Consider the following 27,387-nt stretch of genomic DNA (forward strand, 5'->3'; position numbering starts at 1 on the left):
CCCTGCACAAAGGATGCTGCTTTTTACGCTGTGGGACTCAAAGTTCTCCAAATTCAAGTTGAACAAGAACACTTTGTCTTATCCCTTCTATTGTTACTCTCAATAGATCTGTCCAGGGCTGGGAAAAGTTAAAAGACTCCCAGTAACTTTAAGTCAAAATATGCCCTGTGCCAGTTCTGGGATGTGCCTGTGAGCCTTCACTGCTGTAGCAGAAAAGATGGTGGTGATGATCTCTTTCACCATACACATCTTTGGGCTGCAGTTGTTCCAAGCATGCTCACACACTTCTTTAGCATAAATGGAATTGTGCCTTCCAACATGAATAAAAGAGGAAAAAATAGTACTGTTTTGTAGTAAGAATTTCAAAACGAGGCATTAATTTCTGGAAGGCCCCCTAACTCCTCCTCTTGGTTCAGGGCTTTTCATTTGTAGAGGCACTAGATTATTTTCATTTCATCTCACACATGTAGTCATTAACCACCAAAGGCTGCCAGGCAGAGTCACAAGCCTGGCTCTATTGTATCTGTTGAAATTAACTCAACTTAGCTCCCTGCCAGTTTATAAACTACAGTTTATTTCCCCAATTAAAATACGTGCCCTATGGAGAGAAAGCCCTTCATTAACTCTGCCTGTACCTGAGTGGGAGAAGGTGTGTGCCAGGACAGGCTGGCTCCACGTACTCACCCTGAGCCATGATGCACAACCACAGCCACGAGGTCATACAGGCAGCTCTCTGGGCCACTGTTTTCAGGCTGTGGTAGGGAAAAAAACCAAAAACTCTTCAAATCTCAGTAGCACCCACTGTAATTTGTAATAAAGACATCATGTCAGGGAACAAATTCCTGCAGGAGGCATCAGTAGGTCTTCTTACCTCTAACAAGTAGCATTTCATGTCTAGGCCTCGCAAGGGAAACTCAACATACGTATCAACCTTGTTTCTCAGATAAGCTGTCCAGTGAAAGCGTTTCAAGTGTAAGCATAGCACCTACAGGGAACAGTCACAAAAGGTGTGTTAGAGGGGGCTGACCTCAATGCTGGACACTGCCATGGGCAGGAAGAGGTCTTGGTTGAACCATTATTTCCTTTTTTGTCAGACTGTTAGTTCTTACACAAACCTTTGGTAGTTTCTGAATCCAGAATTTTTTGGTGGACTTCTGTTTCTTTTTGCATTTGTGACACATGTACAGCTCTGTCTCATCAAGTTCTTCCAGGTCTGTAAAACTGCGAAGACAATCTAGAAAAAGCAGATCTAGCATGTGATTTTTGTAACATGAAATACAACAAACACAGCAATATAGGTGCACTCATCTGCTACAACCATCCTACTTATATCCTCCTGTGCTGGATGGATAGCTGTGTAATAATTTTTTAACAGAATAACATGTTGTAACACACAACCTTCCCTGTTCCTGAAAGCAGCCAGAAGTAGTTTGAAAGAAAGGAACAGGCATTCACAAAATCTCCATCTTCCAAACAAAATTCCATCCAATATTCAGCGTAACTACTTTCAAACAAAGACCAATGACTTTCAAACATAGAATATTCAACTTTTAAAGCTTGATTTGCTTTAGATACAAAGTGAACAGACTTAAGAACAGGGTTTTGTTGAGTATTTCATGATTTTCAGCAAGTCTGTTCACAAATTTGTAACAAATAACATCCTGTAAAAACCAAGGGCAGTAATACCACTGCTGCCCATCCTGCTGGACTGCACTGATGTGATTTAAATGCAGAACCCTCACTGTGGGCACAGGCATAAGGACTCCTATGGACAGACATAGACCCATTGGCAACAATGCAGATTGGTGGCTGGGAAGAGTGAAGTACATTAGAAATGCTGTGAGTAGAAAGAAAAGCCTCTTAGGCCTGCTGTGATTTCATTAGCCAGGCACTCTTACCTCGTAGCGTGCACATTGGTCCACTCTCTTGGTTTTTAGTACGTTTATTTCTGAACTGACTTGGAATATCTAGCGAGAGGTCTAGAAAAGCAATGATTTAAAAAACAAAATTAGGTCTGAATAGAACAATGCCTGGTCTTTTTAGGCTGAAACTCTGTTATCTGACATCAAAATCTATGAAGCTTCAGATTTAATTTTCTGCTCTAAGTCATACTTTTTTTACGTAGTAGTTTTTTGTTATAGTTCTACAGTATTTAGAACACAAGAGACAGCACCTTACCTAGGAATGGGTCAAACTTTCTAGATTCAGTCCCACATATTAGGCAGTTGACTTCATTTTGAAGAATGCCTCCAAAAATGGCAGTGACAACAGTAGATGCTCCATTTCTAGACAAACCACATCAGAGAAGTACAGTCAGCTGGAAAGCCTGAGCTGAGTTCACACCACCTGTGTCCCACGTTTGGTGTTCACACTTCCCACTACCAGGCCAAGCACATGGAACAGGGACTGGGTGCTCCAGGCACTGCAGCTGCCCAGGGACACATCCACACATGTGGTGCCTACACTGCTTTATCCTGGACATAAAGAAAGGGTGAACCAGGGGACTCCAGGCAGATGCTCAAACTGTCAGTGTTGTGGTGCAATTGGGTGCATTTCTACAGAGGAACTGTACCTGATGCTCACAGGTCCAGGATTTTAAACCTGTAATTAAGATGTTATCTGAAATAAAAATTATTTCTTCTTGGGTAGGTCAAGCCTATTTTTGTTTTAACTCTACACCCTTTCTTACAATGTGCTTTTCACTTCTTTGAGTGCATTTCTGCACTTCACTGCCAACAACAGCTTAAGTTGCATCAAGACTTGATAAACAATGTGCAAGACCAGCATTGTTCTCTAAGCTTTTATTTGTCTCCTACTGAATTATCTCAGCAGGTTGTGTAATAGGCCTGCTTCTTGTAGTCCAATTAAAAATAAAATACAAATTTTAAGTTACATTATACAACACTAAGGCTTGCAGAAACCTGTGTTCCTTGCCTGCACTCCACCTACAACTTGACAGCTCATCTGAATGCTCCCTGAGCAGGTAGAAATAGCTGCTCAAATGGACTGGTGCCCAAGAAGAGAGCATTGACAGCCTATTTATTACTTTACTGGAAGCATTAAAATGCCCTCAACAGAAGGCCAGCTTAACCCACCTCACTGTTTGTTTTAACAGCCCTTCTCAAGACAAATTTACAGTAGAAAGGTGAACAAAGGTTAAATTCTCTTTGGATTTTGATATCCAGAATACTGACAAAACAAAATCGGTTTAGATTTCAAATACATGTCAATTCTACACGCATTTTAAGATTCTTCTGGGGGGATTTTTAAGCATCAGCAACACAATATAAATGCAATAAAAAGAACAGTCTGAACTCCAGGCTTTCCCCAACAAAGCATCTATAAAACCCTGCATCTCAGGCCTGCATACTCTGTCCTAATCAGTATAGAAGGGAAAACTCGAGCTCAGGTTTTCTGTAGGGAATCAAGGACTTAACCAAGTGTGCAGGCTGATCTGACAACTTTCCCTCCTGAAGCAAATAAAAGGTTTTCTCTCTTGTGAGAGTTTCAATCTGAGAGAAAACACAGATAGGACAGAGGTCAGAAAAAAAACAGTACTTTGAGAAGTACAGAAAGGAGTGAAACACCCAAATTGCACCTGTTTCAAGGTACATAGTAGTGTGAAAATCAAAATTATGCAGAAAAAAAAGCACTATCTGTAACTGTCAAGTGATACATGATATCATCTGCAGGAAAGCTGACTTCAAGCTCTAACTGCACTACTCAGACCTCCTCCAGGAGGGTCTGCTGACAATTTAAACATCAAAATCTATGGCCGTCATTTTTGAACTGCCTAAAGTTAGAAGCACTGAAGAAAACTTAAAACAAGGAACCCTGAATCTGAAATTTCAGAGCCATCACATGCAGACCCATGCAAAGACATGAAAGCTTTGAAGAAATTAAAAACCACTTCTTATTACATGCAACATTTGTTGCTTGCAGACAGGTTAGAATTTTCTTGCAAGATTACTGAACGTGGAACACCGTTGAAGCCACCCTGGAGTTCCAGGTGTAGATGGTCCAAAAGGTAACGCATGAACTCATGGGCATCTTGTTGCTGGTATCCCCTTAAGAAAAAAGGAAACAACAAAATTGCTTTAGAGGCAACACAAAGCAAGCACCAGAATCACAGGAAAAAAACCCTTTGTTTGTTTAATCATACTGAGTAGACTTTCCATATGTACTTGGTACCAGAAAGTTTTCCAAGTAGCCTGTGAAAAGGCATGGCAATGTCCTGACAAATTAAATGGTTTTGGTCCTTTGCAGCTCACACTCTCTGCATGCCTCTTGTGAGAATGGAGAAACCTTTAAGAATATACAATTCAGAGAGGAAGAGACAACAGCAGGGAGCAGCAGCCATGTGCTCACACACTGGGCCTAATGGAGCTGTCATGTTGTTACCTGGCTTCACCAGCCCTGCCTGTGCCAGGGGCACCTCAGGAGTGTCCCTGTAAACTGAAATACACAATGGGTGGCAGCAGTGGCTTCTCCTCTGTCTCCTTTGGCACTGACTGTGTTTGATTTGTGTCTCAGCAGAACTCCTCTGAATCTCATTCAGACTGGGCACTATTTGTCCCTACTTCGAATTGGCCACAGATTAGGGTCAATATATAGTAATCTCAAACCTGGTAAGATTCAAAAGAAAGACACCACAAAATGTATTGTTCATGTGGGATGCAGAGTCAGTATTTCTGAGTGGTTCTCATTCAGTCACTGATCCCACTCACTTTGGCAGATACAAGTGTTTGTCTGTTTAGTCCCCTCCTCAACAAAGGCAGGAATTTAGTCTCTAGGTTTGTTTTCCACATGCATCTTTCAGCATCAATATGAATTCTGAAATAATTAGGACAAGAGCACCATTTCTTCTAGGATGAGATCTACAGCCATGTTGGGGGTTGCACACCTCCCCTGCATAACTCATTTTCTGGGAGAGTGAGGGAATGGTGAGGTATTCAGAGCATCTTTTGAGCATTTGGATTCGGTAGGACAGGGCTCCAGTCTCACGTGCTGTGCCATCAGCAGCAATGCTGCTCAATCACCATTATTATTTCACCACAAACAAACCTTACCAAAAAGAACAGAGAAGCCATCAGGGTAAAACATGCCTTTTAAAGTTATTTAAGCTAAATCATGCATCAAATTCAACAAACAACTGCTGTTCACTTGCCATTAAGCTGCACACTGAGACAAAGCAGGACAGGATACATAGTGAAACACTGAAAGCTTTGTGCAACACAAACACAAATATGTGCAGGTCATTGTAGGCCTAAGCTACAGAAACCCCTACACAGCAAGAGCTGGCTTCCCCTCCACCTCCTGTACATTCTCACAAGCTGTTTTATTAGGCCTTCCCTTTTCCACCTCACTACCCCACCTAAGTACTGGCAGTAGCTGTCAGGTAGGAATGACTGGGAGAGAAATACAATGGGTTTTTAATGCGAGTGCTCAGGGAGGGAAAATCCTGTAAGAGTCATGGCAGAGTACCCAGAGGTGGAGAGAAATGCTAACAGACTCACTGCAACAGAAATATGCAATGTGAGGCTGATGCACTTGGTGAGGAACACAGATGTGTCCTAGGAGAGTATTGCTAAGAGATAACAGAATAAAATTTTCAATTTTCACCTTGTAGAATTACAGTAATGCTTTCTTTCAAACCAGCAGCTTTCAAATAAATTGAGGAATCTGTATATAGACACATGATCAGCACTGCCTGCCTTTCACAACAGAAAACCCAGCAGACAGAAACACTGCTGTGCTTCAGCAGGCCACAGTCCTGTACAGCCAAAAATAGGACTTACTGTCCCAAAGTTACAAATTATAATTGTACATTTGTTAAAATAAAGTAGTAGAACTGAACTCTGCTTCAAAGCTCCATGTTAATTGTGAATGTCTTTAAAGTTGCTAAGGTACCACAGGATTTGCTTCGTTTACTGAATACAGATTTCTTCAGTAACCACATAAGCAACCACATTAAACAGCTGAAGATTAAATGTATGGAAAGTCTTTGCTTCAGACACCTTTTCTACATGAAATTCCTCATAAAAGAGCTTGGCACACTTGCTCTGCAACAAATAAACCTCTGGAATTGTTACACATTGTTGGCTGTGCTCCTGGAGCATGTATTTATACTTGCATCTAAGTATGCTGACTACAGATAGAAAATGAGTTGGATTTGTTAAAGAAGCATAATTATGATACAGATCTCTAAAAGGATACTATGGTATGGACAATGCACTGTCTAAATAAATTATGTCAAAGCCCTTCAGCAAAAAGCAGTTACTCTGACAGTCTATGTAACAAACCTGATATCCATCCACTTGCAGCAATTCAATTCAAGCCCACCCCTAACACTCTTTTTCCCAGTGACAAGAGGATAGGATATAAAGAGGATCAGTTATCAGGAAAATAGAGCACACTATTTATACAGCAGTAAATCAGTAAAGCACATCTTGCAACTTGGCATGAGGCTGCAGAACTGCCCTGGCATGCAGCACAACAGCAAGCAGGGAGCAGGACTTGCACAGGAGAGCCCAGAGGCCCTGCAGTTGTGCCTGTAGTAAGTACAAATGGCATTCCCTCCTCAGGGAGAGCAGCACTCAGTCCTCCAGTTTAACAACTAAAATCTTGTTGGACTGAAACACCTGAACCTATTTCCAGCTGCTCCTCCCCTGCCCCACCACTTCAGGCTCCATAAGCACACCCCAAAGTGGCTGGTGTGCTGCTAGCAGACTGCTTGCTCCATCTTTCTTCCACACATCCGTCCATCATCTGCCTTCTCCTCCCCATCTCTGAGGGAGCACAAGAGACACAATTGGAATTTCACCATCGTTAGCTTTTACAAGGTTCAACTAAGCTCTGAGCAAATTCAAATTTTCTCCCTGGATGTGGAAGTGGGGATCTGCTAAAAGCAGCTGACTGTTCTCCATTTGATTTTATGAGTTCTCTTATCCATTAATTGTGGACAAGCTCTCAGAAAACTGGGAATAAAAAGGGAAGAGGGAGAACCCCAACAAACAGCACTTTTTCTTTTAAAAGCTGTGATACAATCCACAGTGCTGACAACTTGCTTGAGGAACTTCAAGGAACAGGTTCCTCATTTTCTCTAACAAGAATAGGGAAACTGGCCAAAGACATAAAGGATGATGTCTGTCTATAATGTTTTGGTCACTACTTACAACTACTGGTATTAAACTTCCTTGATTCTTACAAACCAAATGAAACATAACTGGCAGTGTGAAGAACAGAATAAACAGATTTGTGTCATTTGGGTTATTTATTGAGCAGATGTGTTCACAGCATCTTTTGAGCACTGCTGGAGATGTAACAGGTAAGAGAACATCTTTACAATCTGAGAATGTGGTAGTGTGCACAGGATTTAGTTTGCCAATCTGAGTTTTTTGGTTAATGCACCAATTAATGGAGTGGGTTTAGCCCTGACCAAATGCCAGTGCACTCACTAGAATTATTTATTCATTTTTTGCTGCGAGATAAGGATTAGGAAGAAAGCAAAGTAGGCTCAACTTTAAAGGGTATAAAGAAAACTTTATTAACAGAACTAAAAGAAAAATAAGAAATCAGAATCAACCTTCAGAACACTTCTCCCTCCAACTCTCTTTTCTCTCTGACAACATAAAGAGACAAAATTTTGTCTTTTCAGTCAGTTATTACTTTTAAAATAATCTTTTTCCAGTTTACTTAGGGAGAGGAGTCTTTCTTGCCATGTCACGGAGACTTTTTCACAAGAAACAGTTCTTTTGTGGTTTTAATTTTCACAAATAGAAGCTGCCTGGAAATTTACAGTCATGAAGTCTCTCCTATGTTTGGTAGTTTTTTTCACAAATACTACCATGGGTTATTTCAGTTTACTGGGGTACAAGTTTAAAGATGAACTGTTCTAGTACAAAAATTTTCTTCATCTATTTTTGGGAAACAGAGGTCTTCCTCTTCTATCCCTGGGGCAAGGTTTTTCATATCTTTTGTTTTTCTCTCTCTATTTAAGCTTTTCAGCAAATCACAGCTACTTCAACATCTCCTTGGCTTTAGTGTTGGTACTTCTGCTCATGGATGTGGTTAAAATGCTACATCTCTCCAATGTATTTTATGACTTACAAGGAAAAATAGTCTGATGTATTAATTATATATTCATCATAGCTTTATAAGAGAATTTTAGCTTAAGACTAATGAATTTTTAAATTTTTTTCTTGTTTGGGCTCTGACTTTTTTTTTATCAATGTTGGCTGTCTTTATGTTGTTCTTTTTATGTGCCTTTATTTTTATTTGGGAGAAGTGGTGCTGGCAGGTTTGTTTTTAAATGGAATTTTATAGCACTGAAAGAGTTAATTTTATTTGGGCTTTGCATTAGGAAGTGGCTTTTTGTTGTTGGCCACATGATCTCTGCCAGGCACCAGCCACAGACGCTCACAGTGTTGATTTTAGCTTTTCCTGCACTTCTGAATGGGATTATGTTGTTTGTGGTGATTTCACAGAGGTGCATTTAGCTTTTTTAAATGCTTTAACATGGTGTCAATATTTAAAGTCAGGTAGCTGATTGGCTTTGTCAGGTCAGAAGGAAGCTGTTCAGGTTTGTATACGGAATTACTTCCACAGCTGATGGAGTTTTTCCTCAACTAAAAAACAAACTATGTTAAACTACAACAGCAACTTACCCTCATCAAAATATATCCTAACAGGTTTCAGTCCTCCTTTGAAAGAGGTTTGGGGTCCAGGACAGGGAGACCTTGGAGAGGAACTATACTTGGGTTAACCTGAGTAACCTTCTTTTTCCCCCTATCTTCTGTTTTGTTATTATGGGCCCAAAATGTTTATTATGCACAGGATTTTTCTCTTAGAGCCCTTATATGTCCAGTTGATGGCAACTGTATTTTGAGAGAATCAAGGAAGTTTCAGCCAGTATGTTTGCATTTAGGCCTGTAGGTGCTATACATTTTTTAATTTGGACTACATAATTTTCTTATTGCAGCCAAGCCTTGGTTCTGTCAACACCCTGCACTTGGCACTTACGTACCAGTCAATAGCTTCATTCTTCTGGAGCACTGGCTCCAAGGTACAACTACCACCGTTTCTCATTTGAGATCTCTGTCCTCTCTGACACTGCTACATGTGGTAGAAGGGCAGAAGGAAAAAGTGAGCACTACTGGTGAACAGAAAACCATTGATCAAAGCAAAGATCCTTTTCAAAGCACATCTGTAAGCATATGGAAAGCTGCACAGAGTGCATCCTGTGAAAGCAGCCCATTTTAGAGTAGGACACCAGCAATATGTGGTTGCAATCAAGAATAATGTTATTTTTTTAAAAAAACTTACCTAAAATTTGGCATTATTTTCCAAACAACATAAAATAATGACTCTGGACTAAATGCAGTTTGGTTTCCTTGCCATAAAGCACAGAGTGTCTTTCTGAATTCTTCCACAAGTGAACTGTAAAGAAAGTAAGAGCTGTTTAATGTGGGTTTGTGTTACAGCCCTTAGAGGTTTACTTGTTCAATGGTACAAGTATCAGAAATAAGCTGGGTTAAGACTAATGACTGGGTAAATATCCTTTCCAGTAGCTTCAAAGATTTTATGTCCAAAATCCTACCCATAATGGTGAAGACACACAGCTTCAGAAAAATTGTTTTGCAGATGTTCAGGACTCAGGTGAACACTATCCACTCTTTGCCATTTTCATGCAGACTCTGCTAACATCACCCCTTTAACACTGCTCAAACAACCTACACATCATCAATCACGTACTCCTGAACTTTTTGTAGTAATAGTCACAGTAGGTAGACTTGCAGTCAAATCCCCATGACCCTATTTTAGCTGGAATTCAGTAGCATAATGTCTGCAGCACATGTCAAGAGGACTCCTTAACGTGATTTAACATGTCACAATCCAGCACCACCTGACTGCCTCTCCCTGCAGCACCAGACCTGTAACAAGCTGCAAGCGATAGAGTTTCTTTCTTTGTAGACAACTGTTCTTCTGTGCCTCTGTCCCCAGTGAATTGTGCAATACCAAAAGTGCCCAGTGGCCCCAGCAGCCCAAACTTGCTGTTTCCTGCACAGCTCAGAGCTCACAAGGCACACACAGCTTACACATTGTTATCTCCCTGGCTCCTGGTGTGGTAAGTTCTTCGCCCTGCTGTCTTCCCATTCCTCAGCTCCACTGCAGGCAACTCTTTGAAGTAACAGCAAAACTGCTGAATGTTACTGGGAAAAAGGAAATAAAAATTAAATCCTTAAAGGGCAGAGAAAAAGGATAGTATGTGTTCTGGAACTTGTTCTTTGAAATGGATAAACACCACTTACTTCATGCAGTGATACAGGATGACAATCACAAACAGTTCAAGAGACAAGAAACACTGTAGCAAATGCCTTCTGTCAGCAACTAAGTAGATCTGCAAATATCACTGTCATCCCAGCTTCCGAAAACAATTAATTACATTTTGGCTCTGCTTTGACCAAGAGATATCCTGCCAGTCTGAGGTATCATTTCCTAACAATCCAGACTTGCATTTGCTGAAGAAGTTAACATATTTCACTGGCCTTGGCACTGAAGGGGCACTCTCCTGTTCTGCCCAGGACATGGCAGGTTTCCTCTGGAATGCTGCACCACAGGATGTGCCTCACACCATGAAACACAACTTCATCAACCCACATACACCACTCCTACAAATTCAGGTACACTTCTGTCCAGAACATGCCAAATTCACCTGCCCAACCAGCACACAAGTCCCTTGAGAGGGGTGGGAGAGCTGTGGAAGGTACCTGAGTGACTGAAGGATTGCGTTCATGAAACAAGTGTTCCCCAGGTTCCGAAGGCCTGTGGCACAAAGGGTAGTGGTGCTTCCCTAGAATGAGATCAGTTAGGTTAAACAAAGATTTATCACTTCCCCCCTTCCAGAGTCATCACTGTTGGATCAGCACAGAGCTGAACAATAACCAACTACACTGAGTGCAGCTGCAAACCCAAAGCAACCACCTCAGCAGCTCAAACTGCCCTGAAGCTGCATCTTGACATGAAAATGTTTTTTTCACTCATTCTGGTCAAGAGAAAGCTGTATTACACCTTTTCTGTGCAAATAAATCTAGAACAGACAACACAGAGTTAATCACAGGCTCTTATTGCCAAGGATTTGCGTGTATATATGTTAAATACTCACACTCCAATAGTGTTCAGTGAGAACTGGACAGCAATTTCCCTACAGTGCCTTTGAAAAATAAAAATGAAAGTACCAATCCTCATCCATCTTTTCCCATGTCTAATATGCACAGTGTGCCACCTCCAGTTTTTAAGTCACTAGCACTTGTCAGAGTCTCAGTGGGGTTCTGTGGTGGCCAGAAGGGTTTCTGAAAAACCCATTTATTTGGGAAATAAACAGTCAAGTTAGACTGTGCAAAGAAAAGGTACAGAGATGAAAAAAGAGAAGCAAAATACACACCATTTACAGCCTAGAACAATGAACCCACAGATGAGCTTTCTTTTTGTCAAATTATCTCCACGTGGGTGGGGACAAAAGGGAAGAAAAATGTGGATGACATTGTATTTATGATTCTAGACTCTGCAACACTTGGACACATTCCACTGTCCACAAAATACCACACTGGAAGTTCATCAAATTTCTGGGTATTCTTCATTGTTCTAACAGAATTTAAAAGCTGGGCTATCTTTTAGAATCTCAAAGTGCAAACACCACAGTGTCCTGAGCAGATTCTTTTCTCACTCTTGCCCCAAGTGCCACAGCACAGCATTAATGCACACAGCATTGCCCCTGCAGTTTGAAATAAGATTCAACATGCCAACAATAAAAAGATTATCTGTTGTTAGAGGCAATATTGAAGTATTAATAAAACTGACAAAACAGCAAAGAGTAGGCAGAATAAAATAAGCATTTAGTTCATGCTTTCTAATTCTGTCTTGTCCTTATCTAAACATTGCCTGGAATTTTTCTTCTGGTTTGTACTGGCTTTGTGTTTTCCAGACAATACTGCTGTGTACTGCCATAGCAAGAAAGCCTCACTATTCCTCCCAGGCTTCCTCAATCTCTGCAAGATCTGGACAGTACAGGAAGCACAGACAGCACATTCAGACAACCCTAAACTGACTGTAGTAGTGCGTTTTTTAAAGTAACTAAACCCCTCCAGACTTTGCCAAACAGCAACCAATTGCTTTGCTCCACCCCAGGCCCTTACTCCCATTCACACCCTCTCAGGCAGTTGTTCCTATGGCTGAAGGAGCTCCAGCTCCTTTGGTGACACTGCTGTCCCACAGCCCAAGAGCTCTGCTCCATCTCTCCCCCATTTTCCCAAGGGTGAAAATGAATCAGCTGAATACAGCTGGGTCAGTATCTCCCCTCTCCACCCTCAAATTCTGGGACAAAATTATGAAATAAGAAACTCCCAAACTCCCTTAATCCAATCTGTGCAAAAAAAGACATCTGACTTTGTTTGGAAGAAACTTTCTTCATTTGGAAAAAACAATACAGCCCTTCCATCTAGCCAGGGCTGGATCCTCCTCTCCTGGGTGCTATCCTGCAGGTCTAAAGTTAAAATAGCAGGAAGATGAAATGAGGAGAAAAAAAGCTTAAAAATAGTCCATAGTTCCTCTTGAAAGCAAGTTTTATTAAGCTCTTTTAAAAAACTGATAACATTTTTTTACTTTTTCTTAATAATTACTCAACCTCCCTCAAGAGGGTGAACCTCCTCCTTTGCCTTCTGTACCTGGGAGAATAAAAAAAAAAAACAAAGAAAGACAAAAGCCCCTTGCCTGTTCAGAAAAGCAAAGCTCCATCTTGACATGAAACCCTTCTAAAGCCCAGGAAAGCTCAATGTACAACAGAAATGCAGCAGAGTATCAGCCATGCTTGTGTGTGAAGGGGCTTTTTTAGGTGTGGCCAGAAGGTGCTAAAGTACACCAAGCAGAATTTGGGTCTAGGCCAACAATAAACCTCAGCAGGTTTACAAAAACCCTTTAAACTTACTGTACCAGATCTGTTGTACTTACATTTACTTTCAATAACTTGCTGTTCAGAGATGAGTTTTCCAATAGTTTTCTTTTCCTATGTCTGTCTGATGTAAAGGCTGAACTGCTGGAAAGCAATCGAAAGCGGTTATTCACCACAAAAACAACATATTGTGTGGAATGAACCAGAGAAAATCAACTCATGTTTAGCAGAGTGATTCTACATGTCACCAGTTGTCACTGACAGCAAACAGGCTCCCCATTGCTGCAGTCTGAAACTGCCTGCACCTCCCTCGGGGCACAGCCCCATGGCCCAGCAGGGAGTTAATGCAGGATGCTCTGCCCAGGGATGTGTGCCTTGGAGAGTGGTCTTGGTAGCAGCTAATTGTCATCTAAAATATTAATCCTTTTCCTAGGTCTAGGAAATTAAATACTTCTGTCAGGAGAATCATCTAAGCCTTTAAGAATACAATTTAAAAAAAAAAAATCAAGATGATAAGTTACTAAAAATCAAGAATATGCAGAATTTTAGCGCTTGTGTATTGTAGCTGACAACTCTTAAAACACACAAAATTGTAACATTTGTGTAATACTAAGTTACAAAAATAATTGCTTATTCTTTCACACAGCAATGGCAATTAATGGCCCCTCAATTAAACCAGTTGGTGATTTCTCTCTAATTTGATCATGAAATCATAGCTTGTTTCGGGGTTTGGTTGGTAGATTTTTGCCTTTTTCTTTCTTTTTCATTAAAAAGCCCTCCAAGCATCCAAAAGCCACCATCAGACAGAATGGAAGCCTGCACTGTATCTTTTACCTCCCAAGAAGTTATATCGCTTGGATGTTTCCAATTTACTTCTCATTATGCTTAAACATCCTTACATCTCATTATGTACCTGACAAGGCTATCAAAAGAGGATGGAAAATAATGGAAATATTAATTAATTAGAATCAGATAGAGGCAAAGGAAAAAATGTCTCTTTGCAGTTCAAAGTTCATAAGACTTCTTAATCTTTTTGCTAGCAAATCAAATAGTACCAATTAAAATGAAGACTGCTCTTCTTGAATTTCTCTGATAAAAAAGCTAATTCTGCTTTTTTGGCAAAGCTCTGACAACACCATTTGTTTAATTCTGAAAAACCTCTCTAATTAATATTGGGAAAGACAGGAATTATTGTTTAGGTAGAAATCCCTGTGTCATAATATACTGCTTCTGCAAGATTCACTGTATAAGAAACAAGACATATGATCATCATCAATCAAATCCATTTGTTCTGCACCTCTGATTCTCAGTGATGAAAAGGTTTTTAAACACAGTGTCAAACACATAGAAGAATTAAGACACATATAATTAGATACATATACACATATGAAACAAATACCACCTTAAATGATGCACTATTACAAGTCTGCCCAAGGCAGTCTGGATGCAAACAAACTACTTACTTCTCCAAGTTCTGTAGGTGCTCTCTGACCTTCTGTACCAGGCCCAGCTTGGTATCATTGACTACAAAATCATCACAGCGATAACTGCAAGAAAAACATCTTTCAGAACATTCAAAGCATGTCAGTGAAGCAGATCAAACCACGGAGAACTGGGGAGCACAGTACTTCACACTGATTTTTCCTCCGAGAACCCCCCTCCAGCAGAAGAGAGTACAGGAACCATCTTATTACATGGATTTTCTTCTAGTTTAGTTGTTTATTAGAAATCAAAAGCATGACGTACTGCCTGGCCCAAGGCAGAATTCCAGTTCAAACTGAAACAGTGTAACCAAAAGCAGACTCACTAGTCTATTCACAGATTCATCAGAAAAGACCAACTGACCGCTGGTAAATAGAATACAAAGCTTTTATTACTTCTTAAACTATTTTAATGTTGTAAAGTCATCACTGAAACCTGAAGTGCTGAACAGATACATACAAAACATAAAAGTCTGTGCTACTGAAAAAACACCAGGGAAGATGGACTAAGAGATCACTTGAATTTTCCAAAGTCAGGCCAGAAGTCTGTGGCAACTCGCACCTCATGCTTAACCACAAATATCATTCCATCACTCATCAGTTTCTGTATGTACTGTGAAGTGTCAAATTACAGCTTCAAATTTTGGCAGGCAAGTGAACATGTCCTGTGAGGAAAACTAAGTTTGGATGTGTTTAATATCAGAACTGTAGCTATGTCTCTCTTTTCCCTTTGGCACAAGAGTGACTCAAATGTGAAATACATCATCACCACCTCAGGTTATTCCTCTGCTGGAGTAGATCCACATTTGCTTTCTAATTTAATGAAGCTACTGACTTCAGGCACAACTGGAATTCACAGCACTCTGTTGCAAAAATCTGCAGTATTGCCAGTGTTACTTCAAACTCTACATTCTCAGAAAGGTTATGGAGTTGAGAAAGTAAAGGTCCTTGTCACTGAATGGAGTCCCTAAGATTAGTGTGTTCAGGACCTCTGATTTTTGCCCCCAAGAAGAGAAATGAATGTATCTCTCAAAACATCCAAACAATGCACACAGCAGTTATGGGTACTTACACAAGATCTAGAAATTACTAAGATTACCAGTTGTTTGGGGTTTTTTTTTAAACGTTTTTAAAGATGGCCACAGATCAAGTTAGTTTGCGAGGGGGAAGAAGTCTGTTAATGTGCTTATCTTTCAGCCATGTCTTAGGTAGCCCTTGTCAGCTTTTTCTGCCACCTACAAAGACCTGATGAGGGGCTCCTGCATTTGCCACTGCCACAGGACACTGGGCTCCCAGGCCAGTGCTCAGAGCACACGAGTCCAGCCAGCAGAATACACAGTGTGGGACTCGAGAGCACAGACACCCCACCCTGACTGCACCAGCACAGCCACGCTGCTACTGATGCTGAATAGCTACGGTTCAGAAAACAGGGGATGGAAGCAGATACAAGCTCACTGAAAGCCTCAATGAAAACTTACTGCTGAAAGATGATTTCACTGCTGTCATGCCCCAAAGATCATATTAACCTTATTTTTACATACCAGTTTAGCACTTGTCCCAAGATGGAAGAATAAAACCAAATACATCAGTAAATGTCAGGGTCCTTGCAACACTGGGAAAGTAATTCTGAGTTTCACTTAGAATCAAGACAAACTTCTATTTCTCTTTTTAGTGGGTAGGTTTTTTAAACCACCACTCTTTCAACACTGAGGATTCAGCACTACTATTACAAATAACAGCATTACCTCCAATCTATTTTGGATAAACCAAATAAACAGATTTAGAAGTAGTTCATGTTTTAGTAACTTAAATTTGCTAAGCCCACACACCTTAAGGGTAAACTGCTGAGAAATGACATCCTATATGTGAAGCTGGGATTCGAAAACAGCTGCTTAATTTGTGATCCTCAGGATTTTCACAAAGTAACAAACACCTCTTTTGGATACAGCAGCTCTACAATATGCTTTAACAGTAACAACACAGAACAAATTCTATACCTTGCAGAGGGTCCCTTATATGGCTTAGCACAGTATTTTCCTCTCTACACTCTATTTTTAGTCCCTCTGCTACCTCCAAGGCCTGGCCTCATTTGCTTCTAAAATGGCATTGAGACAGTGAATGCATGCACTACTCTGGGAACATGAGTGCTCAGTGCTGTTACAGTGCTTAAAACTTCATGCTGTGTTTTAAAGCCCTGACTAGATTTGAACAATTTGGAGGATTGAAAAAATTAAGAAAACCCAGGTTTTTATATGAGTAAACACTTATTTGAGTAAACAAAGAGTTCAAGTTTTACTTTCTGGATAAAAAGCTTTTTACTCTTCTTATTTTTACTGATTGTAGAATGCAAAATAATAGTACTAAGCAATCTCATTTTCCAAGGCTCATGGCACGAGCACAGTAAGTCTGGTTTGTTTTTTAAGGAGAATCATCTTCACAAAGACTAAAAAAGAATTTTTCTAAGTCCTTGACAGTTGTTTATTTTTACACCAGCCAGGAACACACACACCCCTGACGTGACTGTGCCCCTTTAAGGGATAACAAGGAGGGTAATGGGTGAGAAATCTGACCTGCAAACTGTGTCTGGGATTAAATGAACACAGGAAACATATTATGCAAATACATAAACAGGGGAGCCTTTCTTCTTCTGTGCCAACTGTCTGTGCACTAGCACAGAGAAAACCAATTTACAAGAGTCATCTTTCAGGAAAGTGGGGTTCTTACACATATCATTTTACTTCTTGTGCACAAAAAAAACCCCCAAAAACCTAACACAGAATGAGAAAGCACCCTATGACAGTTTGAAGACAAAAAAGATCTGTATTTCTTGCAAACTCTTTGTGTGTACTACCTTAGAACTAACTTAAAGGCTGATTATCTCCATAAAGTGGGATTCAGGACTCTTTCTCAGCAGTTAAGTAATTTAGTCTGAGGGTTTAGTATTGCATCCATTGACTCAAAAGTGACCAAAGAATCAAGAAGAGAGTTGTACTCTCATAATAAATAAAATATTAACAAATTCTCTCAACTTCTCCACTGGTAAGACTGAACAGCTGAATAGGACTGAGTAAGCAAACAACAAAACACTCTGGAGAAGACTGCATGACAGGTTATGGCACAGCCAAAGGAAGGCAAAGGATCAAATGCTGACTTCTTAGAAAGCCCAGGCCTGTTCACTGCTACTATCATACAAGCCAAGGAACACAGTAAATCAGGATCCATAGGATAAAAATGAAATAAGAGTATCCTACTCAACTTTGTGCAGTAAAAAGAACTGCAAATAAAAACATAAAAGCTAGCACTGCATTATTTTTACAGAAGAAATAAAATTCAATTAAGTCTTAGAATGGTTTACTGAGGCAGCCCACACCGGTAGCATAAAATATTCATCTTTACATAAAAGTTCACTTAAAAGAACCACCATGGCATAAACTTAGCACTGTCTACTGGATTCACATCTACACTGCAGCTCACAAATAGCCTTTTCAAAGCTATTGAAAGCCTATTCACTCTCCACAATAGCTAATTATGTCTCAAATTTACCCGGCTATTTGTTTTAACTGGCAGCACTATTTGACAGCAGCCTCCACAGTACTGTCCAAAATAAAGGGGGAAAAGTTGATCTGGATATCTTCTGCTTTATCTTTAAACTTCTGTGCTCATTTCAATTGGATGCAGTAACAAATTCAAGTAACTTTCCCTGATTATCACGTGGGAAAAAAACTGAAGTATCCTAAATGAAAGCAGAGATAAACTGCTTTTGAAACTTGTTCATCTTCACATTAGCACAGGAGTTATAATTTGCTGGTGAATTACCCAGAACAGGAACTCCCCAAGGGAAAAGCTGGCTACAATTATTTCCAGTTCACCCATAGATGACTCAGCCCTCAACTACAGCAGACAAGACATCACATGCTGAACTGCTTCCCTCCTGTGCTCCTACAAACACACACCACCCCAGGTGCAGGTCTGCCTGCCCTCCCTGGCACACCTGGGGTCAGTAACAGACCCCACAGCCCCCAGCCTGCCTGCTGGTATTCTGCAATGCCCACACGAGGTTTGGGATAAGCAGGGTGCTCAGCAAGCTGGGAACACTATTTGTCATAATGGAGATATAATCAAAGACTTTAAATACCCTGCTAAAATTCCTCCACAGATTATTACCTTCAGAATGACTGGAAGACAGGGCATAATTCAAACAAAACAAAAAACCACAACATAGAACTCAGCTGCTACCAGTAATAATTGGGAGAGTGAAACTAGCTTCCCACAGCTGTTGCAATGCTGGTAACCTGTGCATATGTATCCCTTAGAAAACTTGACTATTTTCTCATGTATTCACAAAGGAGCAGGTAAAAATTCTGGTCATTAAAATAAAATGCAAATAAAAGCAAAATTCCCCTAACATCACAAAGCTACTCAAACATTTCTTCTAGGCTGAAATGTCTACAGCTGCTTGCACCATCTGAGCAGTATTTGAGTTGCTCCAAACAACATTTCTTCAGGTGAAATCACATAACTGGGGATTTACTTGCAGGGGATAAAAATATTTCTTACAGAAGCATTCCTCATAAAAGTGGGTACCCAAACTTCATCAAACAGATTTTTTTCCCTAATGAACTACCCAAAAGACACCCAACTATTTGAACAAAATGCCCATTAAAGAAGTTATATATCCAGTAACTTTACAAGAGCATAGCAGGGATTTCCCAGAGATCTACACTGCTCAAATTCTGCACTGCCACACTGCACAAGTAACAACACACATGGGAAACCATGGAGCAGCTCCAAATGGGGAAGCTCCTGTCAACAAGTTTGCTTGGAAGGGGGAAGAAGATGCTTTTTTGAGGCAAAAAGCAGTGCTTGCCACTGACTCCCCAGTCTTTGCCCTGTGGGGAACAAGGACAGTGGGGTATCCAACATTAGCAGCATTGATATTAAGTTTCCCTGAACAGTGCTTATCACACTGTAAGAACCCCACTGAAGGAATCAGCCCAGGCCATTGTGTTGCTTAAAGAAACATTTCTCATTCTTTTCCTTACTCTTGCCAGAGACTTGATGCTGCTTCCCAATAGAATCCATCACTTTCCCAGACTCAAGAAGGTACACACACAAACAACTCTAATTCAGATCTCTTGGGCAGGAACAACAGTGTAATAGTTCACTTTCTGAATCCTGACAAAGAATATGTGAAAGGCTCACCAGCTCAATGGAAAGAGTAAGGACAACCAAACAGCTTTTGCAATTAAGAGGTTTGTGTCTCCACACACCCCAAAGCAAACAGAAGCAACTCCAAACCCCATAGCACTTATTTTAAGAAGTTTCTTCAGTTTAAAACATTTGACATGTGTGAGTTCAGTTACAGCCAGTGCTACAATACACAGGGAAAAGCAGTGTTCCAAAAAGACAGGTCTGGAAATCAAAAGATGAAATGATGAAAAATGTGTGTAATATAATGCTGCACAAGAGTCTGATGTTTTTCACCTTCTAGTATATAAAAAGTTATGAAATTATGGTGTTTAAATCCTTACCAGTATGTACTGTAACTACTGCAATCCATACAAACAGTATGCTGAACTTTCTCCTGTTTTTCTGTTTTCTTATGATTGGTCATAGGAATCTGTGCATCTTCGTAATGCTTTTTTGCATGGCCATTCACGTATCTAAAATAAATGTAAAAGAAAGAAGTTTATACTTCTAAACTTCTAATTAACATTCATTAAAAAAATAGGGAAGAAAAGTCATCCATTATTTACATCAGCATTCAAAAAGACAATTTACTTGTGTGAAAACACTGGCTACATTTTCCAATGTTTTCCCCTTTTACTCTCTCCTGTGTTCCAAATCCCAGGATCTGTGCTCTTAACAGACTAATGCACTTCCACAACTGAAAAAATCCTTAATTCCCTTTTCCCATACCTGTACTGCTTTTTCTCTTCTTGCAGCTCTACCCTTTTCCCCCACTACCTGTGTTTGGGATTCCTTTAACAGAGTGTTGACCCCCATTTTCAGCTTTCCCATTCTGCAGCATGATTTAATGTTACAGTCATCGAGTTCATGAACTTGAAGGGCTCTGGAGCTTGTGGTTACATAAGGGAATAAGAAATCTAAAATCCTGCAGTTCTTTTGCTGACACAATAAGCATTTTCATGCTCAAAGTTTGAGATATAAGAAATTAAAAAAAAAAAGTCATTATAAATGCAAGAGCCCTAGGGTAAATTTTATCTTCTCATTCAATTATTTTCCATTCTAAGGAGGGGAACAGTTTGGAAAGACAAAACAAACTGCATAAATAACTGACTTAATGTTTACCAACTGCACATAAGAAAGGCCATTTGTGGACAGAAGTAATTTTTTTTAACAATTAAAATATTCCAATTACCTATTGCATGCCATGAAGTATCTCCTCCTCTCTTGGCTCTCACCAAGTATAAATTTATTAAATAAATAAATAGTGGGAAAAAAGGCAAAACTCTGAATAAGACACATTATTAAAACTATGGCACTTAGAGTTACCCAGATCAAACAAACAAAACCTGAAGCTCATTTAATCCACATTAAAAGACAAAGTCACTAAGTTTAATGGTGCTTTCCCAGAATAACAGCACACCAGCACAGATGTTACCCAACAGATGAAAACATGTTCACATCTCAGATACTGTCTAAATGTCAACACTAGCTCCATTCCACTAATATGCACATCTCAAACATTTATGTAGCAGCACATTTGCTACAATTATCCTGACATATAAATAACAGCATTGACTGTATAATTCCTCTACAATTTATCTGGTGTCCTTCAGCTAATATGAACATCAAGGTGAAGCCTGAAGGAATTCTGATGGCAGCTACTTCTTACATGCAATGACAATAATTTTAGGTCCTAAACTATACACAGTACATTTAAGCTATTTTCAGTCCCAGCTGAATAGCTGCTGTTTCTCTCAAAATAAGTTGTACCAACTTGTGGCTTTACAACAATTCTTATTGTGTTTATCTTATGACAAAAGAAACATCTTCCCCAGAATAGAACTTTACAATAACCTACTAAATTATCAGTTCTCCACACACTTTTTGAACTGAGCAGTCACATTTACTTTAATTTACTTACACATTTTACTTTACTTTAAATTTTACTTTACTTTAAAAACCAGTGAAATAAAACCCCCCATATCTTGAATACAATCTCTGGACTCTCGTGAAGTAGCAAAGAACCACATTAAGCATAAACATACAATGTTAAATGAGATAATGAAAGGTTTATTTCAGGGAAATTTTGAATGAACTGCCTCAGAGTCAAGCAACAAAGGAGAAAGATAAAGGTCTGATTAAAAGATTTGCACACTAACAGTGTACCCACCTTCCACAATGGACACTCGAACACGTCAGACAGACCCAGGGGCTTTTATTTGACCGGCACACTATAAAAGATTTTAAAGAAAGTGTCAAATTAATGAAGTCTACTTGATTTTAAAATACAATACAAAAATATCAGCAGGGCAAAAACACTAGTAAGCCTTCCAATTTTTTTTTCTGGCTTTTAATAACAGTCCAGTGAACACAAGATAAAAACCTACAGGACTTCTGTTTCATAAAACTTGTTCTACAAGAAACCATTTTAAAGAAAGTATTGCAAGAAAACCTGGCAATCTGATAAGAAGCACACAGAATAAATTACTGTGCAATGCATGATAATACACACCATTTATACAATATGTATTCCTATGCTCCAGTGCTGATAAAGAATTTATCCATAATGACTTCACCCTCAGTCCTGCACAAGCAGCTGAGAGGTTAAAATGTAACACCAGTGCTGTGCTTCACAATCTACTTAAGATATCAGAAAATGTTATCTAAGTTTTTGGCTGTCCGATTTTAAGTCTAGAAAATTTAAGACATGTATGTTTTAAGCTGAAGGGCTTAAAAAAAAGTGGCAAACACTAAAAAAGTTTAAATACCATCTCAGGGTAGAGCCATAGAAATGGGATATTCCAACTCTAATTCCAACCCAACAGGTCACTGCATGAGGGATGCTATGAAATACAACACTTAGATCTGAATGAAAAAAACTTGTTAACAGCTATCAATTTCCACAAAATTTACAAAAATAATTTTACACTTTCAAATACCCAATACGATGAGAAATTTAAAATAAAATGCTAAGTGCACTGCTATGAGGGCAGAAACTATATATATATATATATAAAACTTCAATTATTCCCGAAATATAAAAGGATATGATACCAGACCCATGAATTTTACACACCATAAATTTCTGCTGCTTGGAGCAGCCAGTGGAGAGAGTCACAAAGGAAAGAAAAATCATTGGGAACATAATGGTCTGTGAGGCCAGGGGGTAGAAAGACAAAGAGAAGAGGACTGACTCAAGTTGTACATGTAAATTACTTGTATTGTTATTTATTGTGGGAAAGCTTGAGAACAGCCCTCCCCCTTCTGGAGTCACACCTTAAAACAAGAACTAAAGCAGCACAGAAGCTGCTCCAGGGTAGGATCATCTGAGCATGCCAATTCAGGATTTGTAGCAAAACTCAAAATACAGTTCACCAAGCTCCAAACCATGGTATATAGCAAACTGTTAAGATCCAAGGCTGTCAGAGAAAACCAAGCTAAGAAAAGTAGTTTCTTTGTGAAATTAAAAGTTCATTAAAAATGAAGGGGTCAATTTTGACTCAGCAGAGAACTGACAAGCTTAACTATTTAGAAGAGCTAATATATTTTTCCACTACCAGATTTTACCTTTTTTATTTAAATTGGGTGGGGAATAAAAGCGTACACTGCTTTTTAAACAACTGGTTTTTGCTTCTGAATTCATTATTACAAAGAGCTGCTGTATTTCAATTAAAAGCTAAATCCAAGGCATGTTTAAAATGAGAATGTTAGTGTTACATGGGGGAAAAAAGGCACATTCTCCAGAAATATTTTATGAAGTAACTTTTTCAAACTCTTTAGTCAAGACTCCAGAACTGCTTCCTTCAGCTACTTTACTTGAGAAAGAGATTTTCTCACACATCTCAGTTATCTGGCATTGGTTCTGCAAAAGCCAATTTTTCTGTTTCTAAAGCTGCTTATTCCCAGAGCTCTAATGGTCATCTTGCAATAGATAGAGGGCAGCCAGGTAGGGCTGTTTTGGTTTATGTTTCAACTCAGGAACATGGAAGAAGTTTGTCTGATTAGACCAAAATGTTACCCAAAATGAAACCCAAAATTCAACACTGGCAAACAGAAAAGAAAGGGAAGATCTTAAACAGCTATTATCAATTAATAATGGCTAAAGGAACCACTGGTCTACCCTGATACAGTATTATCTACGTGAATTTACAAACTGCAATGTAAAATATTAACTGGAAGGAAAGAAAAAGAAGCCAAAATAATTCATGCACTTAATCTTGTGTTTAAGTGCTGTGTGGAGAAAGCATTGCCCTATACTTTCCATGCCAGGAACATAGAAAGGTCTTCCTAGCATTTAAATCCTAACAGAAATTTCCTACTGGGAATAATATGTTTGCTTTCACTTTGTTACCATCTATGCATGGAACTGGTTCTCAACCAGAAGGTCAAAGCATTATGATGGAAACTATTACACCTACTTTCCACCCCTACCAGACAATTACAATTTCAGGTACTTTAAATACCTGTACTGCTTGTTTGTCAAGTGTAAATTACTCTGAAGGAGTGTTCATTCTGCAGGTTCAAATGTTCTACACAAAGCCAGCAAACAAGTCCAGCCTCTGCACAATACCAAAAAGATTGCATACACTAAAATTTTCCATCTTTTGTATCAGGGAATAGGAAAAGACGGCTCATTTGTTTACTTTAACTTTTAGGAAGAACTTTGCTCCAATTGCATCACATCAGAAATGTGTAGTTTATCTTCTGCACAAACATCTCCACCCACAAAAAACTCACACTACATGGAAGTGACTCCCACTAAGATCAAATACAGAATCCAGTGTTAAATCTGTGACCTCCAATTGCTCTGTTCTCAGAGAATTACACAACTGATTTTTTTTAAACACATTGCTGAAGACTGCATTTTGTATTTCTCTAATATTGGCTCAGCAGATAGCTGCATTAAACCCTGGCTCTCCAGGCATTCCTCAGTTCAGATCCTGAAGCCATTATCATCTTCCTACTTTATAAATTAAATGAGACTGGAAGTTTCAGGCATTAGTGAAGACTCAAGACAGACACCATGGAATGCACAGCACAATCACAGTCACTGTCCAGAACTACTTATAATCTAAACTAGAGGTAGACGTGTTGGCTTCATGTGTAAAGACACTCCACACTATTCCTTTCAAATGGGGTATTGACATTAATGCAGTAAGCTTTAAAGTAGACCAGAAGTGAGAGATCCATAGCAAATCCTTTTTCAATTCAAAGAACATTATACAGTCCTGGAAACTGAACCCTAAAACAGACTTGGGTGTTCTGGACTTCCAGGTCAGACACTCATACTAAATCATGAGGAATGACTTTCAAACCCATTTGTACAGGTACAGATATATTTGCTCCATTATCAGTTTTCCATTTTAAATTTGGGAGTTTGGCTTGTTTTTCTTTTAGCACTACTTAAAAAAGAGAAGGGAGCATTACATTAGCATCCCTTACTTTGGATTAAAATTATGTTCAATCATTCTAACCGCAGTAAAAAAAAAAAAAATTATCTGTCTTATTTAGTGGTATACAGACCAAGGAACACTGGCTGCTTTCTCAGCTTGAATGGAAGTTTGACAACTGAAAGAGTTACCAACTGCCTCAATTTGTTCTATTTTTATAAGAGATTCAAGTGGTCGGGCAAAGACGACACTAACATGTCAAAAGAAAAGGGAAAGCAAAGCTGCAATGCCACAATCTTAACTGAGGCCATTTGCCACCTAACATCAAAATCATAATTCAGAAGCTTAGAAACACAATTTTTCAACATGCAATAGGAAGAATTCTTTTGCAGAATGATTTCTCTAAGTAAAACCTGAATAGTGATGTGTTTGTTATACAGTCTGCAAAGCCCTCTCTAAATGAAGAGGAAAATCAATCCCTCCCCAGGAGAGCAAAGACTCATACATAACTTCAGGAATACTCAAGAGACATCCACACAGCTTCCACTTTTTGCAAATCACCCAGATAAGGTTCACTGAGTTATGCCAGGTAGAATGAGCAAGATACAGCTGATCAGTTTGGTGTTCTCACTACAGTGTCCCCACCCCACCCCTACCCCCATGATCATGCAAATATGTACTTCTTGTGTTTGCCTTTATTTTCTTATTGAAAAGCAACTCCAAGTACACTCATGTGAAGCATGACTGCTCTGGGCAAACACTGCATTTCTTACACAGTAAAGATGCAGACTGTCACTGAAGGAAAGTTACAGCTATACAAAAATATAGAACCCATGTGTAACTAATGGGTTTGTTTAAACAGTACACTGCATAGCTGAGAAACTGGCAACAGCAAAAAGCAGCAGGAAGAGGAAGAGACAAACAGGAAGCAGTTTTTGTAAAGCAGCCAAGTTCAGAAACCTGCAAGATGCAGTGTCTGCTGCCAGAGATCTGGGAGCAGCACAGCCATGCCATCAACACAGCACACGTGACCCTGGGCCAGAGCTGCTACAGAAACGTGCTTACAGCCAGAGTTTAAAATAACCCTTCATTGCTACACTAAAGAAATATTAGCACATTAAGAGCAATGCTTTGGTCCTTCTATTAAAAGGTCATTGAATAGAAACAAGATTAGGGTCACCAAACTATTTCAAATAATCCCACAGCCTTCACCAGACAGCCTGGGCTAAGCTCTCAAAAGGAGCTGTAGCAGCACTCCCTTGTAACACCACCTCAATAACACAGTGACCTGCACAGAAACATCTCCAGACCAACTGACCTCTGGTCAGTTCACTTTATGTTCACACAGTGGGTCAGCTATACAGAAACAAGCTAAACTGAATAAAAAAATGCCACTGTTGCTCCACTTCAGAAGAAGGAACAATATTTACATATTTATGGTGTCAGTGGTAGACTGACACTGTGCTGAGGAAATCACCCTACAAACACAAGCACCTGGTGACAAACACATACCTACGCTATGTAAATACAGCATGCTGTATCATGTGACACACATGTGCCTATCCAAAAAACCCACAACAATATTGTTGTAAGAAATGGACTACTTCTCCTTTCCCACACCTTTACCCTAAAAATCTCTCAGTGTCCTGTTTAATTATGATTTAGTAGCAGGATTCCCATTTTGCTCCTTGAAGGACCTGATAATTGCAGCAAGAGAGCTGGGCAGTCTCCACTAGCAACATGTGAAGAAAAAAGCAGCAATAACCCACACACCAAAATGAGAAACCCCTTCTTTGTAAAACATGACCCTTCTGCTGTGACACATCAGGTCTAAGAAATCAGACTGAAAGCTACCTTTTCCAAGAATATGGAAGTAAAGGTGGGAGAAATTTGCATGCAAAAGTCCTGGTGACAATACAAAATTCAGTACAGTATAAATATAAGTATTTGACCAAATGTATAAAAAATTTAGTAACAGCATTTCAAATGCAAAGATTCTCAGTCACAGGATTCAGAGCATTTCTCTGAAAGCCCATTTCCATTTAACAGATGAGAATGAGAGATTGAATCATTTACCAAAAGAATTTTGCCAGCATACATCAGAACTGAGCCTACTAGCCCATACACCTTAGTCCTTTAAATAATTTTAACTGCAGCCAAGGGGAAGTTAATCCAAAAGCCATCACTCTATGCAAAATTTGTAATCTAATTTGCCAAAACAGCTCAGAATTGAACACATAAAACTTTCCATATACAATATACAACAGGTATCAGGTGTCTGAAAGTCTCTCATGAAAGCTGGTGCTCGAAGTAGGGACTCACTCAAGATATTAACCTATGAGAAACATCAAGGAGACAAACATACTGGATGTGGTCCCTC

At 39.4% G+C, this 27,387-nt stretch overlaps 2 protein-coding genes across 11 annotated transcripts in view; one reads left to right on the plus strand and one right to left on the minus strand.

Moving 5' to 3' along the window:
* The window catches only part of HERC1 (HECT and RLD domain containing E3 ubiquitin protein ligase family member 1), a 113,114-nt gene that overhangs the window by 83,848 nt on the left and 1,879 nt on the right, over positions 1–27,387 (plus strand). Inside the window, exon 78 of one of the 5 annotated variants that reach the window (XM_033516949.1) lies at positions 10,906–11,246. The exons of 1 other annotated variant lie outside the window; for it this stretch is intronic. In XM_033516949.1, coding sequence (XP_033372840.1) covers positions 10,906–10,956 — 51 coding nt within the window. In that variant the 3' untranslated portion in view covers positions 10,957–11,246. Of the gene's footprint in view, positions 1–4,266; positions 6,273–8,980; positions 9,284–10,002; positions 10,262–10,905; positions 11,247–27,387 lie in introns of those variants that run through there. 3 more of the 5 variants (XM_033516954.1, XM_033516947.1, XM_033516951.1) reach the window with 3 other exon arrangements.
* The window catches only part of USP3 (ubiquitin specific peptidase 3), a 41,221-nt gene that overhangs the window by 3,604 nt on the left and 10,230 nt on the right, over positions 1–27,387 (minus strand). For 4 of the 6 annotated variants that reach the window (XM_015638520.3, XM_015638523.3, XM_033516957.1 and 1 more), the window contains exons 2-14: positions 21,788–21,848; positions 19,959–20,090; positions 14,410–14,493; positions 13,006–13,090; positions 10,770–10,852; positions 10,098–10,211; positions 9,325–9,438; positions 3,921–4,067; positions 2,179–2,285; positions 1,899–1,979; positions 1,116–1,234; positions 872–985; positions 685–752 (exon numbers count right to left, since the gene is read on the minus strand). In XM_015638520.3, coding sequence (XP_015494006.1) covers positions 685–752; positions 872–985; positions 1,116–1,234; positions 1,899–1,979; positions 2,179–2,285; positions 3,921–4,067; positions 9,325–9,438; positions 10,098–10,211; positions 10,770–10,852; positions 13,006–13,090; positions 14,410–14,493; positions 19,959–20,090; positions 21,788–21,848 — 1,309 coding nt within the window. The remainder of the gene's footprint in view (positions 1–684; positions 753–871; positions 986–1,115; positions 1,235–1,898; positions 1,980–2,178; positions 2,286–3,920; positions 4,068–9,324; positions 9,439–10,097; positions 10,212–10,769; positions 10,853–13,005; positions 13,091–14,409; positions 14,494–19,958; positions 20,091–21,787; positions 21,849–27,387) is intronic. The other 2 variants (XM_015638521.3, XM_033516958.1) reach the window with 1 other exon arrangement.

Source organism: Parus major, chromosome 10, assembly GCF_001522545.3.
Source record: "Parus major isolate Abel chromosome 10, Parus_major1.1, whole genome shotgun sequence".
Lineage (NCBI taxonomy): Eukaryota > Metazoa > Chordata > Aves > Passeriformes > Paridae > Parus > Parus major.